General features: G+C 42.6%; 1 protein-coding gene across 1 annotated transcript; it reads left to right on the top strand.

Moving 5' to 3' along the window:
* Window positions 1-616: 616 nt before the first annotated feature.
* On the top strand, window positions 617-13,368 carry si:ch211-194g2.4 (nephronectin). Its single transcript, XM_063219835.1, has 6 exons — window positions 617-716; window positions 1,009-1,101; window positions 1,569-1,691; window positions 8,102-8,221; window positions 9,625-9,759; window positions 12,537-13,368. The coding sequence occupies exons 1-6, from the start codon at window positions 617-619 to the stop codon at window positions 12,743-12,745; spliced, it is 780 nt and encodes a 259-aa protein (XP_063075905.1). The 3' UTR covers window positions 12,746-13,368.
* The last annotated feature ends 4,686 nt before the right edge of the window (window positions 13,369-18,054 follow it).

Genomic DNA, 18,054 nt, shown 5'->3' with positions numbered 1-18,054 from the left:
GGCTTATATTGTAAGCATATGAGTCCCCTCCACCTTTTCACAGGCATAGAATTCCTGTTGAAGCAAGCAAAAGTCAGCCACATACCCAAGCTTATTTCCAGACCCTAATGTTCATCGAGCACAGGTGCACATGTGGGCAGGAGGCCTATCGGCTGCAAAGTCCCAAAAGAAAAAAAAGCTTATTCTAGACAACGTTTTTTTTTCGTGCTTGGATAGGCTATACTGCTCAAGTGCTATTAACCCATTGATGCCTGATGCTCTTTGCGCTACATTGGCCCTGGCGCCTGGATTATGCAACATTCAGGCTCATGAGATTTGAGACAACTTTAATAAAAATCTCTGTTTGTTTGAGAAGAATGAACACATTGAAATGAAAGATGAGGGTCTTACCGTTTAAATGCAGCTTAGTGCATATGTTTATGTGCTTCAGAAGCTGAGATATTAAGGTTTTTATATAGGCTGAGGGCAGCTTTGCTTAAAAAGGGCTCAGGCATTCAGCACCCTTTTTTGCAGGTGCCTTAGGCCTCAATGGGTTAAACGTGAGAGTAGTATAGCCTATGTTCCAGTTGGCTTGATCGTATTACATTTATTTTGTGACCCTAGGACTTACAGAGACATGGTGCACCAAATGAAGTCTTTGCCTGAGGGGGTGTGCACTTTTGGGCAATCTATTGGATGCTGCCACGGCTGGAGGAATGTGAGCGGTCTTTGTAAGCGTGAGTGCAGAACAGAAACACTGAAACCCCCAACACCACCCCATCCCCAAAATTCCAAATGTCAAATATTTTTTATGAAGGGAAAAATGTGTAAGCAATTGAAAAAAAAAAAAAACCTGTGAAGTCATGTATTGACCTGCCAGTGTTTGGATTAGCCTGCGTAATGGCACTGTTTTTGTTTGCGTTTGTATTTGTATTTTGTATTACAAAAACAACTGACAGAGTAATGGACCTGACTGACATAGTTGAGATGCATTACTGTAATTGACTGAGCTTTCTTTTGTGTCTATAGCTGTTTGTGAAAAACCTTGCGAAAATGGCAAGTGTATCGGCCCTGATACATGCTTCTGCCATGAGGGTTACCAAGGACAGCAGTGCAATGAAGGTAGGCTAAATGCAGTGACCCTTCCTGTGTACTTAGACATCTCTCGCCCACTAAAACCTTTTATATTTGATTGATTTGGTGATGGAAAAAAGAAATATCAGGAAAATGCAGGGACTGGCTTTACAGTAAATTAGGGACTGTTCGGTATTTATCGAAGGGGCCACCGGAGGAAAATAGGGGAGGGTCATGTCTTTTTATTCTTTGTTGAGGGGAGGGTCATCCAATATTTTCATTAAAATTTGTATTTAAAATGTATTTTAAAAAGTAAGCAGGGTACTTTGTTTGCATATGTTTCAATGTAACATAATCTTCAGCAACCATGCAAAACTTGTCACCCAAGGAGAGAAATCTTCCAAAGACCTTGACAATAAATAATGAACAGTCCATGGGCTCTGTTTGAATTTGCAGAGCATGCACTGTGAGTACACATACAGAGGGTGTGATGTGTTTCTCTGATGTGTTTGCAGATGTGAATGAGTGTGGCCTTCCAATAAGGCCTTGCTCCCACAGCTGCATGAACACAATTGGAAGCTACCGCTGCTACTGTGACCCAGGTTACTCACTGAACATAGACCAAAAGACTTGCACAAGTAAGTATGTGAAGAACAGCTAAACAACAACTACAACCAAACATTGTTAACCCTTTATAGGGCACACAACATATTTTATATTTTATTTATAAAATGTGATATTTATTCAACGTTTGAAAGGCTCCAGGCAAAAAGCCTGATCTCTCCTGAATAATTTGATAGCCTATAACACACTTGGTTGTGCACCCTTGTAGAGAGGCATGGCCGGGACATTTGTAATAGGTGTGAAAGTGATCAAATATAGTCATTCACCCTATAAAGGGTAGGCCTATATTGTGATGGACTGACCATCATGAGTTGTTTGTGTGTGTGTTCTGACTGTCACGCCAACCAGCCTGACTCTTTGGTGTAGCAGTCGGAGCCCCAGTTAGGTATCCCTATATGGCCGTTTTTTTGTCTGGGTGGGGCAACTCTTATCTACTCCCTGGGTGTAGGCCCTACCCATTGTACGTATGTGTGAGGCGTAATGACATTTGAGGTAAGGGACCCCAGCGATGGGTGAAACATAGATGCTGGTGCTTACTGGATGGAATAAGCATGATGGGCAGTTGTGAGAAGACAACATCAGTGTGTGAAGCATACAGGTGCGCTTCCCGAAAGGGAAAGCAGTGCAATGAAGTGTCCATCACTAGAGTTGTGGGTGTCACGACAACAAGCCTGGCACTTTGGTGTTGTGGTCAGAGCCCCAGTTTGGTATCCCAGTAGGCTTGAGTTTCAGTTCCCGAAAGGGCAACTCTGCTTCCTTCGCTAATGTAAATAATGTAAATGTAGGCTAATGCAAAGCATACTAACAGCGTTTAGATTGGAGGCTTAAGGGCAATTTATACTTATTGGCGCTGACGGTTGCAGAGCCTGTACAACCGTCTGTGCGCGACCACACCCCCCGCGCAGAGGCTCTGCAACCGTCGTCGCGTGCCTCAAAAAAATCCTGACTGAGCGACAGACAGTTGCGAAGGTCGCAGAGAAAAGGCGCTGTGATTGGTCGTCTCGCTACTTCCTTGTTCTCCTGGCCGCACAGTTCTCCGGTAGTTTACGAGAGCCAAACTGTCAAAATTCTGTGGAATACGAACGCTTTCTTTCTAGTCTGTGTAAATAAATGAAGCTACAATGACTGAATTAGTAAGTAACAAACAAACAATACATCAGTTTAGCACTCGCGGCACAATGCCTGCAGTCTGACTACTGTACTGTAGCCTTGTAGCTATGTAGCCAAATGTAGCTAACGACATGAGACCTCGTGCGCAGATCTATAACATCAACAGTGGTTAGCGACCATAAGCAACAGGCGCCGTTGCTGAACTATAATCTGCCCTTTAAGGGTTTCCGCACATAGGCTCCGACAAAGTGCTGAGCACTGCTCCGCAAAAGTTCGATTCCATTGTTTTCATTAGAACCCCTGCACACTGGCGCCGATGTCCGCGGATATTCGCCGATGTCAGATAGCAATTAGGGACAACCTCTAGGCCTATTTTGTCGGCGGTGCCAATTGACTATCAATGCTATGATAGTGTGAAATTGGGTTTGGGGGTCCGAATTATGTCGGAAGCGAAAGTGCGCCGCAGTGCTGTCGGAGCCAATGTGCGGCCGGTGTTCTGACAGGTTTTCCTACATTGCCATATTTTCCTACGTAATATTGTTTACAGTAAAATACAAAACAGTAACACCAAACAGGGTGTTAGATTTACGAGATGAAAGATGTGAAAATAAAATCGCATGGTCATGGATACAAGTACTACCAAAAACCTGGATTTTTATTAAACGTTAGCAAAACCGCTAATAAAACCGCTAGCATAACGAGTCAGTTAGCTAAGTTGCCAGGGTCACACTTCAATTTCTAAGACACACTTACACAAATAACGATAATAAACACACACTTGTAGTGTAACTTGTAAATTTAAGTACTGTATTTATCTGTTCTCCGCTAATATTGCACAGTCTTAGGATCAGCTGGTGTTGACGTTTCATGGTCTGCGCATGCCCAATAGGGGTTTGTATGATTATCTGGCATGTAGGAGTATTTTACAGAACACCGGCCTAGGACTTCCGCACACCAGCTTCGACAAAGTGCTGAGCACTGCTCCGCAAAAGTTTGATTCCATTGTTTTCAATAGAACCCCGCACACTGGCGTCGATGTCCGCAGACTTTCGCGGATGTCGTATAGCAATTAGAGACAAGTTCTATTTTGTTGGCGCCTCCCATTGACTGTCAATGCCATGTTCGTGTGAAATTGGGTTTGGGGGTAGGAATTCGCCTTTGGCTAAGCCCCGTCCTCTTTAGTTACAGTTGCTAAGTCGGACGGATAAACTTTCAATGCTGAGATATTAACGTGATTCATGCAGTGACTGCAAATCGCAGCAGTTATTCACTCCTAATAAATAAAAAAACATCCTTTCATAGTATTGTGAATGCAAGTATTTATTTCCTGAACTGTCACGCATCACAGCTGTTATAGGCTCTCATATTCTCACATGGGTATCGATAGGCATTGTAACCAGCATCATGGTAAGCTCACTCGCATATCCTTGAGCCCTGACTCAATCTTGCCAGACGAAAACAAAATCACACAACGTGATGGCTGTAGTCTTCTTCAAAGCTACCACAGCAATGTGTAACATTAGCATTTGCCGTTTATATCTTTGGTGGCCTAACAAAATCACATTCATCAGCTGCTAGTCAAAACAATCCTGACGTGACCGATAGGCTAGTTAACTTTGCTAGCTGTGTTTCTTCATTAATTAGGTCAGAAATCCAAAATCCTACTATGAAACAGGTTCGTGGTTTGCTTACAACCTTACTGAAAAGTGACACGAATGAGAAGGTGGCATGATTGGAGCACACAAACAATGTTTTTGATCCGTGTGTGCATTCTAGTCGAGTGTGAGGCTGCCGTGCTGAGACCCTTCAAGGCAGACTATCCAGCTGCTAGTAGCATTAGATCGGTTTTAGGGAAAGGGGAAAGCAATTACCTAGTGGGGAAACTAACACATTTGTCACGAATACCCCAGGCACAATTTCCAATCATATTTTAATAATAATACGACCGTAATATTTTGCTAAACCCTAGGCTACTTGAAAACATGTGATTTTAGCATTGAGTTCAATGGAGCACTGTCAAAACTGTCCGAGGTTTTTCCGAGGTAGTCCTTTCTGTGATTGGTCAAAAAGCACTTTAAGGCGGGCCTCAGCCAAAGGTGAATTGTGTCAGAAGCGAAAGTGCTGCGCAGTGCTGTCGGAGCTGGTGTGCGGAAGCCCTTAGGGATAAGGTTTGGTGAGAAGGTCCCTGTTTTGGAATAGCAACGGATAGAAAGATATAGGGTCTTGATCTCTCTGAAGGCAGCTAATCCACATCAACCTCCTTGTCGAACGCTCATTACATGGTAATCCTTAGATTATTCATTATAATTATGATGACATATTGATTTAATGGAAACTTTGGTTACACTTTGATGCCGGTGTCATACGTAGCCTATGACATAACAGTGTCACAACAGTGTCATGAACGAGTCATAAACATAATGCCAATGTCATAAATGTTTTATGACCATGAAAAGTTGACATTGTTAGGCCTGTCTGACCAAATTTCGCTTAAAGACAAAGTCATACAATGTTCATGGCATTCACACAAAGTTTATGACACATGCATGACTGCATTATGAAAATGTTATGACGCCGTTATGTCATACGTATGACACCAGTGTCAAGTAAAGTGTTACCAAAAGTTTAAACATTGGGAAATTGAACACAAAATAGTTTGTTGACTTCAAAACTTATTTTGGCGTTATAGAACGGAATTGTGTTGCTCAGCAACATCAGCTGATTTTAAGCAGGAAGGGACCAAACTCCTTGCAGAGAGCTACAAAACACAATAATTTGTGGCCAAAAGTCTGATGCCAGTGGGAGCAGTCTGATATTCAGGAGAGCCTCATTTAAGTGAACAGAATAAACACAGAATAAAGACGGTCCATGTGACATCATATTTTTATATAGCCTAATGACTACCTCATTTACTAAGTATGTAGAGCAGTAGAGAGTAGAATAGAGTATCATGTATTGATCCCAGGGGGAAATTAAGGTGTCAAGTAGCATACAAACAAAGATAAAATACAAAAGACATTGCCCACGAGACATTACACACATACTTACACATAAAATAACCATAGCTCACTGTTACATACATTTAGCCAAGGCATCTCTCTCTCTCTCACACACACACACACACACACACACACACACACACACACACACACACACACACACACACACACACACACACACACACACACCAAATAATAAAGTGTCCATAGTGTCACATGTGCCTTGGCTGAGTGGCACATAGAAGCCAAGACAAAGTGACCAATAAAGTGTCCAGGAGTGTCAGTAGTCTCTCTGCCTAGTACAATGTCCATTGTATTCCTTGTAAAAAAGATGGGGGGGTAACACAAGTCGCCCACTCATGTATATGACTATGCTTGAAGGTAAATAAATATAGTTGATGTAAGGTCGATCAAAATGTTGTTTTGTCTCTCCTGTAAAGTTGGTCAAATGCGACTTACGCCCCTCTGCCTCTAAACTGTTGTTGTTGGAACCCAAAACCTCACAGCAAACTCCAGCGTTGGCGACAGCCAAGTTGACCAATGAACTTAATGATCAGGGGTGCGTTTCCCGTCAACGATGCTTCGTAGTCTTACGTGCATCATTTACAATTGTTTCTACGCCTGTCTCCCAAACACCATCATACGTGAACGCGCGTGCACAGCCTCTACGATCATTCGTAGAGCTTCTCTTAAGGGCCGCTGTCCACATGTGTGGTGCTGAAGTGCCCTCGGAGTGAAGTGAGCCGTCATCCTTTCCGAAACCACTTGCAAAATGTAAGGCATGTGTTAATGTCAAGGGTTCCATTTTATAAGGGTGGGACTACATAGTGTTGTAGCCGTTTGAAACTATTGACAAGAGGTGTTGTTGGCTAATTAAATTCAATACTCACAAACAATGAAATTCTGCCAGACTTACAGTAACACCAGTAGCATTATCCTGTACTTAAAACTTGAACACTACTCTGCCAGTTACAAAAATGCCAGTTGTAGTTCTTATTTTCCCTGCTTACATGAAAAACTTCTATATATTATAATGCATATTTACTAACAATCTTTTAAATATTACACTCAAATAACAAAACAGTGGCTCAGAAAAGTAGAGTATGGATCACTTACAAATGGCATTGATTTACTTCCTGTGAACCCTGAAACTTCCACATGCCACCAAATTGGACAGACATGACAGACCTTTTAGAGTAGTGTTTTGTGTCTCCATTATTATTGTGTTTCAATTTGACTGTGAATGTTACTTGGAAATTGTTACTTGGAAATTGTTGTCATTCACAACCATGAGACAAGCACATTCTAGCATGTTGAGAGCGGGCTCACCTGGCCCCTGTGGATCAAACAGATAGCTCCATACATGCTTTTCCATGCTTTGATCAAATATACTGTGCTGTGAAGTATAGCACAGTATTGAGTACTTTGAGTACTCTTGAAGATGTACAGTCTGTGGAGTGGAATAGACCAAAAACATGAAGGACTGCAGTGTTCATATAGTAAAGTAGATTGTTTTCATGGATATTATAGCGTTTTCACTGCTACTGTAGTTGCTGTTGTTAGCCTATTCTTTATGACTTTCCTAACTGTTTTAATCTAACTGTTTACGCTCTGTTTTTATGGGTCTTGTTTTATTATTGCTTGTCTCTGTACAGTGTCCTTGAGTGTTTTGAAAGCTTTTAAATAAAATGTATTATTATTATTATTATTATTATTATTATTATTATTATTATTATTATTATTATTTTGTTAGCAAAGTTTCGTTTTGACAAAGGATTGCTTGGTTTCAATAGCAGAGTAATGTATGGAAAAAAGGTGAGTGGTGTATTTCTGAGTCTTGTGTCTAATGTGCTTGTGTAGTGAGTAACTGGCAAAAAAAATCGTTTAAATCACTGGTGTGCAACTTGAAGTTGTTTTTTAGGGGAAGCCAATGACAAGACAAGTACACTTAGCCTGCTAGAGCTTAACTGCTGCTTGTCCCAGCTATAAACATGCACTGGGGGTCAAAGGTCAAAGGTTGTTGCACTGTCAGTCTTTCCACTAGGGCCACATGTTTCTGCCACATCAATCACTCACCCAAACATTGCAATAATTCTCTTCAACTGTTAATGAAAATCAGTGAGGAAAAGGCAAACTGCATGTGATGTTTACGCCTGATGTATAATGGAACTTTTGGTGAGCATATTAAAACGGACAATTTGAACATGAGTAACATAGTTCACACTTTGGCTAAGTTTGGTCGAGGAGTTTAAAAAGTTGTCTTTCCGTCATATTCCAAAGCTGTATTACATTATGGTCTCTATCTTTTACGTTAGGGGAGTCATTGTGTTGGACCTTACACTGTCAATATGGCTGCCAGAATGCACAGACAGGTGGATACAGCTGCCTCTGCCCTCCAGGGCTGTCACTCACTGCAGACAACAGAACATGTAACGGTGAGTTGAATTACCACCTCAATAAGCAGCATACCCAGTAAGAAATGTACCTGAACACACAATTTACAGGACACATTGTATGGATTGGGTGAAAGATAAAATCCATCTTAAAGTACATTTCATTCATCCATTCTTTTAGAGGCGGATGCGGTTTGTTTAACACTTTGTTCAAAAGTCCAGTCCAGTAATTATTGAGGTTAAGATCTGCACTAACATTTTACCATAATAATATTAGGGAAATTAATGTCAGCTCCAGTTCCCTGATGTAATTCTCTCATTGAGAACAGGTGACAAAATAGGTTCCCAGGCAATGTTGCAGACAATTTAATAACTCCAGCCCAACTTGTGGCTCCTGATCACACAGTGATAAAGTCTGTCATTAGCCATGCGGCCCTAAAACCAGACACAGTCGTGAACAAGTCGTGTGAGTGTGGTCATTAGCACAACCTCGCCATGCTTTGCCTGTCGTAAACAAGCCCTCTCCATCTCGCAAAGCAGCTTTCTGTCACACCCTCCATGCTTTTCACATACAGTGTATGTTACAGCCTTATCTCTTTGAAACCACTACAGCAGTCTTCCCACAACACAGGAAGAGCAGCACAGTATGTAGAGGGGCTGTTCACCCTTGTCAATACCTATACACAAAACAGGCAGGCTGACGGCATTTCACCACATGCCATATTTAACACTATCCCTGTGTACATGAAAAATAAATAAACATCATATGTCCTTATGTACTTCCAAGTATGGGTGAAACTGCCATAGCCAATTTGTTTTATAATGAGGCATATGGTAGTGTTATGTGGCCATATCTATGCTGGTCCAACAACTATAATGCACACACTTAAATAGCTATTTAAGTTTTTACAACCTTATCTCTCATTCCCTCCACTTTGGAACATTCATATAAACAGTCATTTGGACATTGCTATAATTAACACCAGTAACATCATTATGCTGCAAGCTAACAAGGCAAATACAACACATGACAGAAAGCAATCATAACTAAGGTGTAGGGAAGGTGACATCAAGGTTTGAACTGTCCTTAGCTTATGTAAGACTTGTGGCAACTGTCATGTGATGTTACAGTAGTCTTTGGGTAAATGGTGATACCTCTAACACGCTGTCCATATTTTCATGTTTATTTTTATGTGAACAAATCAAAGCAAATAATGTGTAGAGAAAGACATACATTATTTCCTTACTGCCTATTCCTTAACAGAGAGAGTGGGAGGGGTCCCCACTTATTTTACGTAAACCCATTTTACTCAGACCCAGTGGTCACTTAAAAGCAGAAGAGAACTCAATTTATCTTGAGTCTTTTTCATCTGGTGACTGTAATGATTATTTAGACAAGCTGGTATTGTGTAAGTGCATGTCAATGTTGCCTTTCTGTTGTGCAGACGTAGATGAATGCATGAACTCCGCTGAAGTGTGTCCAGTGCATCAGACTTGTAAAAACACGTTTGGAAGTTATGTGTGCTTGTGCAGAGAGGGCTTCATCCTGGGGACTGTGGAAAGCTCCATCACATGCAGAGGTAAAAACCCCATACTCAGGATCTTTGAGTGCGTTCCAAAATGCGACCTTGCGTCCTCCACTTGTGCTTGTGGCCTCGTACCAGGAAGTAATATGTCATGATGACATCACTGACAACTGCATTATATTTCAATATCTCGCAAAACCTCAATTGTAAAGTCATTTTCTCATTTGCAAACTGGATGGTGAATGAAGAATAGTCCCCCCCAAAATTTTTTTGGCTAGGCTGACAGTGGGGAAACTTTATAGTTTTCTCCGCGGAGGAGGGGCCAGAAGGCGGGGCGAGGCCACAAGCACAAGTGGAGGACGCAAGGTAGCATATTGGAATGCACACTGTGTGTGTGTGTGTGTGTGTGTGTGTGTGTGTGTGTCTGTGCATGTTCATCGGCTCACCTGCTCCTATTGCTCAAAGTTTCACAGCTTTTTAATGTCTGCTCACTCGAAGCCTCTTACTGCAGATGGGGTTGCCGGCGGGCCTTCACTATTTGCTGTAAATACTCAACTACATTTTAACAACATTGTTATGACATTGCTGACAGCCTTAAGTAACAGATTACGGCATACAGTTGCCATTACAATTTTGGTGACAATAAGGTTATAACATAGGCTCTGCGGTAAAGGGTTAAAGCATCTCTTAAATTAGCAAACACATAGATTGAGTAACCCTGCATAAAGATACAAGCTCTGGCTGTGACAGTAGTATGTTTTGTGTGAGTGACTGTAGAGTGTTGAGACAATTCAAGCAAGTCAAGTCAAGAAAGTCAAGTAAGGTAATGCTCGGCTGATTATCTGGCACCAGTTTTCATTGAAACAAGCACTTTTTAATACGTTTTTTCACCCTTGGGGTAACTTTGTAAAAGTTAGATGAAATAATTCACAAAAAGGCACATTTTACACATTTTATATTTTATACTGTATATCTCTTTTCTAGTTTCCCTCAAGAATAGTGTATTTATGCAGGAATTAAGAATAATATATGTAGAGCAGAAACGTGCAGAGCCACATTTTATTTAGCAAAGAGCCAAAACCATGAAGAAAATTAATATCCTGCACTGGAGTGGTTAAAGGCTCTGAATTGGTTTTAGTCATGGTTTCTTGAACTGGGATTCTGAAAGCAGTACATGTCTATGCATGCCTATATGTCTCTATACTGTATGTCTACATGTAGGCCTAATGTATACTGTAGGCCTATATGAAATAGCCTTTTACAGGGAAATATCATTCTCTTGTCTAGCACCCTCCAAAGCCTGTTGTCTGTTTAACAGAAATCCTGCCAATGGCAGATTTTAAGACAACTTATTGCACAATATAGACTATTTAGGGCCCGAGCACCGTCGGACCCTATTGTTTTTCTCATTTTTCTTCTTCTTATTATCTTCTTCCTTTTTCTTGTTCCTGTTCACACATGTGCAAGCCATTTTGAGGTGGTTGGCATATCAAATCCGGATTTTATTTCGCACCCACGTCATGTGGTGTGGCAGCTACGACCACAAAAAAGCCCCGGCCCCAATGGGGCCCAGGGACTCTATAGCACCCCCTAAAGGTTCAGGGCTGGCACATAGTTGAATCAAAGAATCGTATACGCATGAGCGGCCATCGGGGTACTCGTGAATGTGCGTTACGCCCCTTTTTGGGGGAAAACAAACCGAATGTCGCATTCACTTACATGCTACATCGGCCAACCTAACTGAACAGTCAATGCTTCAGCCATGGCTGTTTGGCTATACAGATCACGTTTTTAGCATGTTGAGCGTGAACAACGCTAGTCTACAGGTCCTTGTCTTTTGTTCATTCTTTCCCAAACCAAATTTACTTGCATTAGCTTTTCCCCCAATGTTTTCCTCCAAAAAAGGGCATAACGCACATGGCACACGTCACACGTTCATGCGTATAGGAGAGAAAGATATGTCAAACTCTGCCCATCCAATGCAAAGGACTGTGCTCAAATTCGGTCTCCTAAAGGGGCGTTGTCCCCTCCTTCTACTTCTCTTTTTGTGGTGTTGCACAAGAAGTGCACTACCGCCATCTACAGCGCTAAGGGAACTCTAAGGGAACATTTATTCTCAACCTCAAGATCCCAAAGGTCTCCTAACCTACTCTACTCTACTCTACTCTACTAACCAAAGGTCTGAAGGGGCGTTCACTCGACATCAAATGAACGAGCCTGAAGTATCTTTCTCTCCTATTTGATTCTTTTGTTGAATTTTACGGACCTAGAGCTATGGGGGGAGCTATTGTCCAGCTCTGTCTCATATTGGGCGTACATGGGCTGACGAGGTGATGAATTGAATAGGGATTATTGATATGCTGTATGAAAATGAAATGGCGTCTTGATGAATTTACGTATCCCACCAACAGGGCCGGATTAAGAATACCTAGGGCCCCTAGGCTACAGGTTTCTGCCACCCGCCCCATGGGCAAATTACACCACAAATTTACAAAACCAGTGTCATAATTACGAGTTAGCAATGAAGAATAAAGTGTCTACAAACTGCACTCAACACAACAGATGAATTGTTCAATATTGCATTTAAAGAGTTTACCAAGCTGTGTAACCTCACAGGTATACATGTACATAATGAATGCAACCATTTTTATATGGCTGAAATGGCAAGATGTATAGTGCCACCATGTAGTAGATGAATGAACTGCTAGAAATGTGGAATTTAAAACAGTCATCCTAAACCGTACAACAGATCTGCATCATTTATTTGTTTTTCTTGTGTGATGTCAATTGATAATTGCCTGTCTGAAAGTCACTCTGTGCTTCTTGACCAGATCAGAATGAGTGCTTAATGGGCACACATCGTTGCAGTCGGAATGCACATTGCACAAACACACTGGGATCCTATCGTTGCCATTGTCACCAAGAATATTCCGGAGATGGCTTCACCTGTCTGAAGAGGAGAGCTGGTCAATCTCGTTCCAAAATGTACTTCCAGTTTAAGCTGCTAAAAAGAACAAATAGCAAACGTCTCCGCCTCTAACCAAAGGGGTCTATTTATGTATTTAACATGTTGGGATGAAACGGAAGAGACCACAAAGCAGTTAATGTACCCTACGTCTTTTTGTTTGCTATAAAAAAAATTATTTTTGTTTTGTTTTCACTTTTTTTTCTTTTTTGCTTCAACTGCAAAAAATCTGCTGAGCAGTTGTACAATCCTGATGGGTGGTCCTGCTGAAAAAGTCACTTTTGTTCTTGGAATTATTTGCTATCTGCCAGCAAAAATGGGCATAGCATTGACAATGCTATGGTTAAAAGTAGGGTATTTGGGTGAGGGCTAAGCAAAAGCCATCAATATGACGCAAAGATGGTCAGAATGATCCCTGACACTTTACCCTTGAATTTACCCTTTCTTTGATTTTGAAAGGCTTTTTAACCAAAGGCGTTCTCCGTATACTTCCCACCCTCTCCCTATGATAGGGCTTTCAGACTGATCCAGCATAGGAACGAAATAAATTGTATGTGCTTCACCTGCTTATTTGGCAAGTATTATGCATAGTTTTACATAAAAGACTCATAATAAATAAAATGCTATATTTGTATCTGACTTGATGTACGAGCATGATTAAATATTTATTACATAAACAATGGCCTCTGGTGGGTGAATTTAAGAACTCATTGTATCTTTATACCATCACAAACAACCCTGCGACTCTACGGAATGAAGTAATGAGTAACGTTGAGCCTCGTAAAAATGGAAAATAGAGATTCATAATGATGACTACTTCGGTGTCAACAAACTGACAGCAAAAGACCAATTTTAGCATCGGCTTATTAGCGCTGGAATTCTGAATGCAAAAGAGGTGAGGTATGTGGAAAAAGTTAGCGGTCAGCATCATGTTTTAACAGTACCTAAGCCATTTCACACCGGATTTCCTCTTTAATCTATACTATTTTGCAATATTTTATATGATTGATGTCCTAAGACAATCAGGGAACAGCATGGGGTTGAGCACTCAGTGTTCATGGCTAGCTTGTACTGTGGGCTTCTAGCTTTTATTATACAATATTACGAGGGGCGGAGTTACAGAGGTGGCAGGGGGCGTTTTGATTGACACAAGTTTGTGGGGTCCCAATCGAAAGCTTAGATTCTCGTCTTTCTAATGGTATGCATGGCCTCTCTCGCCTTGCACAGTCTGATGGCAATGACACTAGAAGCAGAGGTGTGCTTTCCTTGCCAGGCTCTTGCCCGACCTGTAGTTCTGCGCTGCTCGGTGCAACGAGTCGGCTACACACATGACTCCATCATCCACTCCACTTTTCGGGGGAGGTAGTAAACACGATGCCTAGATACATATCAGGGACATGGTGAACAACCCAAAGAATCACGCTGTGGATGGGGAGCGGCAAGATCCTCGGTGTTGAGGCCTTTTCTGCTAGGGCCCCTCAGTGGCAGCTAGCTCCTTCCATGCGCTGGCTAGCACCGAAGCGGGTATCATCCAACGACTCTCGGCGGTGTCGGAGGCCGCAGTTGAGGGGACATCCTCGGCGTTGTGCTCGGAACGTTCCGGGTGCTCCCCTTGGGGTCCAGGTTGAGAAGCGGTTTGCCTGTCAAGTCGCAGCTGGAGTCTAAGGGGCCTGTGGAGCTCCAGCATTCCTTTTGGTGTGGACTCCTGACCACAACGACTCGCCCATCGCTGCTAGCGCTTGTTCCCCGAACAGACAAGAGAGGGAGAGTGGCATGTCAATAACGGCAGTCTTTTCCCACTCCTGGAGGGTGCTGTGGCGAAGTCACAGTCCCCTCGCTCCCACGACAGCCAGGGACATGGTTCTTCCAGACACTTGCGCAACCACATTGCAATGAAGGATCCAATCCGCTGCAGAGCGAAGCTCCTCCAAGGTGTCGCTCGTAGGTATTCCTTCGACTAAGCATGCGACCATGTGTGCAGCTAGCATTGCGTCAGTATATATGGCTCTAGTGGTCAGAGTGGCTGAGCGGTAGCATTTTTCCCATAGGGAGAGGGTCAGGTTGTCGGTCTTCCCGGGAAGGCTGGGCTGAACTAGCATGGACCCACAGCGTCCTGGCTAGGGTGTGAAGTTCCGGCGAAGCGAGGTTCTAGTGCAGGCAAACTGTCCCATCCGTGCTCCATGTTGGCGGTATCCAGCATGGCGAATCCCTGCGCCGGTGAACGCACCGAGTTTGCCTTTTCCCACGGCTCGGCCACTTGTTCCTTCACTTCTTTAAAGAGGGGGAGCAACCTCCTCTGTGTGGTGGTGCGCGAGCCGCGCCGCCAGCCGAGCCATCCTCTGCCACGAGCTGGCAATGATGCGGGCCATGGTATGTTCAACCGACGAGCAGCTCTCTCAGAGATGTCGAAGAATCCATAAGTGTAGAGGGACTGGCCCTCTCGGGCAGTGGGCAGTCGACTCTCCTCGAGCCCGGGATCCTCGTTGGGTTCTTCCCAGTGTTGTGCGTGAACGCGTTCAAAAGAACGCATTCATTGAACACGCTCATTTGTTCATGAACGTTGAACTGAACGCAACACATTTTTTAATAAAGAACTTGAACGTGAATTAGTTCACATTACGTGCCATGAACGACAGACATCACTGTAAATGAACGTTGGAATTTGTTTTCCATTGAAAGCTGAGTGACTCTCTTTTGAAACACAACGAGAGAACGTTCCCCCCTTCTGTACTCTCGCTGGTGCCGCTTGTATCATCAGTCAGAATTTCTTTTGACAGCTGTGTGTGCAATGCATTGCGGGCAACGTAGTGTCCGGCTGAGAATAGTTGAATAATATAGGCTTAGTTGCTGCTTACGCACAACGTTACCCGTAATGAATTGCGGCTGAGAGAGAGAGCACGAGAGCGAGAGCGAGAGCGAGAGGCAGACGGACTAAGCGCTGCAATGGTTCGTGGAAGGGATGGCATGGAGACAGACATCAATTATCCTTATGAACATTTAAACCACCTGCGCAGCAAAAACAGTAAGGACATCCACAACGTCCTGTTCGAATTTGAAACGGTGGAGTTAAAACATCCATCCGGTGTGAATGCGTTTGCACGCCCTCGAGGGTCATAAGGGAGGAAAGGGGGAGACGACCCGTACCAAGCCCAAACGTAAAAAATGACACTGTCAACAGCCTCCAGGAGGTCCGTGGTGGTCTCACAGGAGCAGGTAGATCAATTTGCTCATGTAAATTAATTCATACACAAACATATAGGCTATATAATATCATATAAAAATATATATAGGCTACACATTTCATATTATATATATTATTTATTTATTTATGAATTTATTAAAATGCTAGTAGACTTCATTGCACTAGGCTAGAACTGGTCTACCTTGTCTGTACTGCATGCTGCAAGTTTCATCACCTGGTATGAAACCCACAATTGCAACGTCATGAGCAAATGAGTCAGTTTCAAAGAATGTATGATTTCTAGCTCGTGGTGTGAAAAAAAGTATTTAATTGAATATTTGAAAAAAAAGTGAAAATGAACTGAACTTTGAACTAGTTCACAATTAAAATTGTGAACTTTGAACGTGAACTGTTCACTTTGAGCATCTATGAACTGAACTTGAACTAGTTCAGAAAATCTGTGAACGGGCACAACACTGGTTCTTCCACATGCACCTCAGTTTCCAACTCCCCGACGGTGACTTCTACACCCGGATCAACGGAGGGCAGGGCCCCCTCCCGCGGGGCAGGGTCAGGGGATAATGAAGCGTCTAAACCGCCATCGTCGTCTTCTCTTTCCAACTTAGACTCCTTCTCAGACTTGGTGACCTACATTCTGCTGCCGTTAGCATGCGCTTCAAGGCAGTTAGGCATCTCTCCAGCGTGGCAGTGCACATGCACTGGCATTTGCCAGTGAAGAAGATGAAGAAGGTCGAAATTGAAGAAATGAAGAAGTCTCGAAAGTGTCAAAAAAGTACACACCAAGCACTTTAGTCCGCTTTTATGCTTCGGCAAAAGCCCTTCGTCGTGCTGAGCGGCCAGCGAAGTAGCACCTTAGCAGCACACTCCTATGGAGGACAGCTGAACTCAGCAGGTCGAACTCAGCAGGTCAGCAGCCGAAGAAGTGTAAGAATGATGTTCGCACCCGCAGCTAAGCGTAATATAGGCAGTGGGCGGGCCCTGCCCTTGGCGCGAAATTTCCACCTTTCAGGAGTGATTTTACTAAATCTTCGTCTAGGTCGTCAGCCAATGAGTGACTCCCATAGAGATGTCAACTGAATTGAACGGAAAAGAACATTGCATTTTATGTTATGTTATGTTCTTTTTTTGTGAAAAATGCTCTAAATGACAATATTTTCATTCGAAACTTGGAGGAAATGTTGTGAGTATTTTGTTGTATGAAACAACTATGTTTGTTTTACTCAGACACATACCTATCCATGGTAAACTCAGAAAAACTGAACATTTCAAAGTGGTCTCTCAATTTTTCTGCGGCTAAACATATTCACGCTATTTCAAAGTACAGAATATGATAGGCATAGTCAGACTGAGGGGACATGGCCGTTTTTAAAGCCTGAATCTGTCTTTAAACTTAAACTAGAGGTGTCCAAACCTGCTTGTAAATTCCTGGGCTCGAAAAGTGTTTGTGACACCCAATCTTTGGAGGTTCTCATCTCCAAAACCTTTAGAGCTAAGATGCTATAACTTTCAGGTGGCATCAAAAGTTACATGTTTGTGAAATATCAGGAAAAATCGAGGTGGCGAGGGTGTGTGAATTGACATGGAATGACCCCATTACAAGATTTTTTTCTTGCAAGGCTCATATATCCGCCAGAAGTTATACAGCCATAAAAGACTTTGCAGCGGAAAGTTTAAGCGTCATTTTAAGGGTCACCGTTCACCTTCTAATGACTCCATTAAGAATCACCTCACTCGTAAAGGTAATTATTATTTAAATAAATTATTACATGAATTCATTTTAAATGAAACATTTAATTTGTTTAAAACTATTGTCCCAGTTTTAGCCACCCAGGTGCACTGTGTAATATTTTTAGTATTTTGCATGCTGGGGGCGGCGGCAGGTTGGCAGAAAAAGCATAGCAAAACAAAATAAGTATTTCAATAAATTTAATAACTAATGTACATCAAAATAAAACCAAAATAAGCTTTAAAATATTCCCTTAGTTGATACAGTAACTGCATTATGTTACTACTGAATTGCTTTTAGTTGCCAGTGGGGCACTGACAAACAGACACAGACTGGTTGTGAAAGGGGATGGACAGAAAACTAGTGCGGCACGACCCATGTTACGGGGGCCTTGACTGGAATATAGCGGTGTATGGAGGGCCTTACCAGGGTGAAGTTTGGGAACCCCTGGGTTAG

Source organism: Engraulis encrasicolus, chromosome 16, assembly GCF_034702125.1.
Source record: "Engraulis encrasicolus isolate BLACKSEA-1 chromosome 16, IST_EnEncr_1.0, whole genome shotgun sequence".
Lineage (NCBI taxonomy): Eukaryota > Metazoa > Chordata > Actinopteri > Clupeiformes > Engraulidae > Engraulis > Engraulis encrasicolus.
The sequence above is the reverse complement of the archived record's forward strand: the minus strand, read 5'-3'. Positions and strand labels throughout refer to the sequence as shown.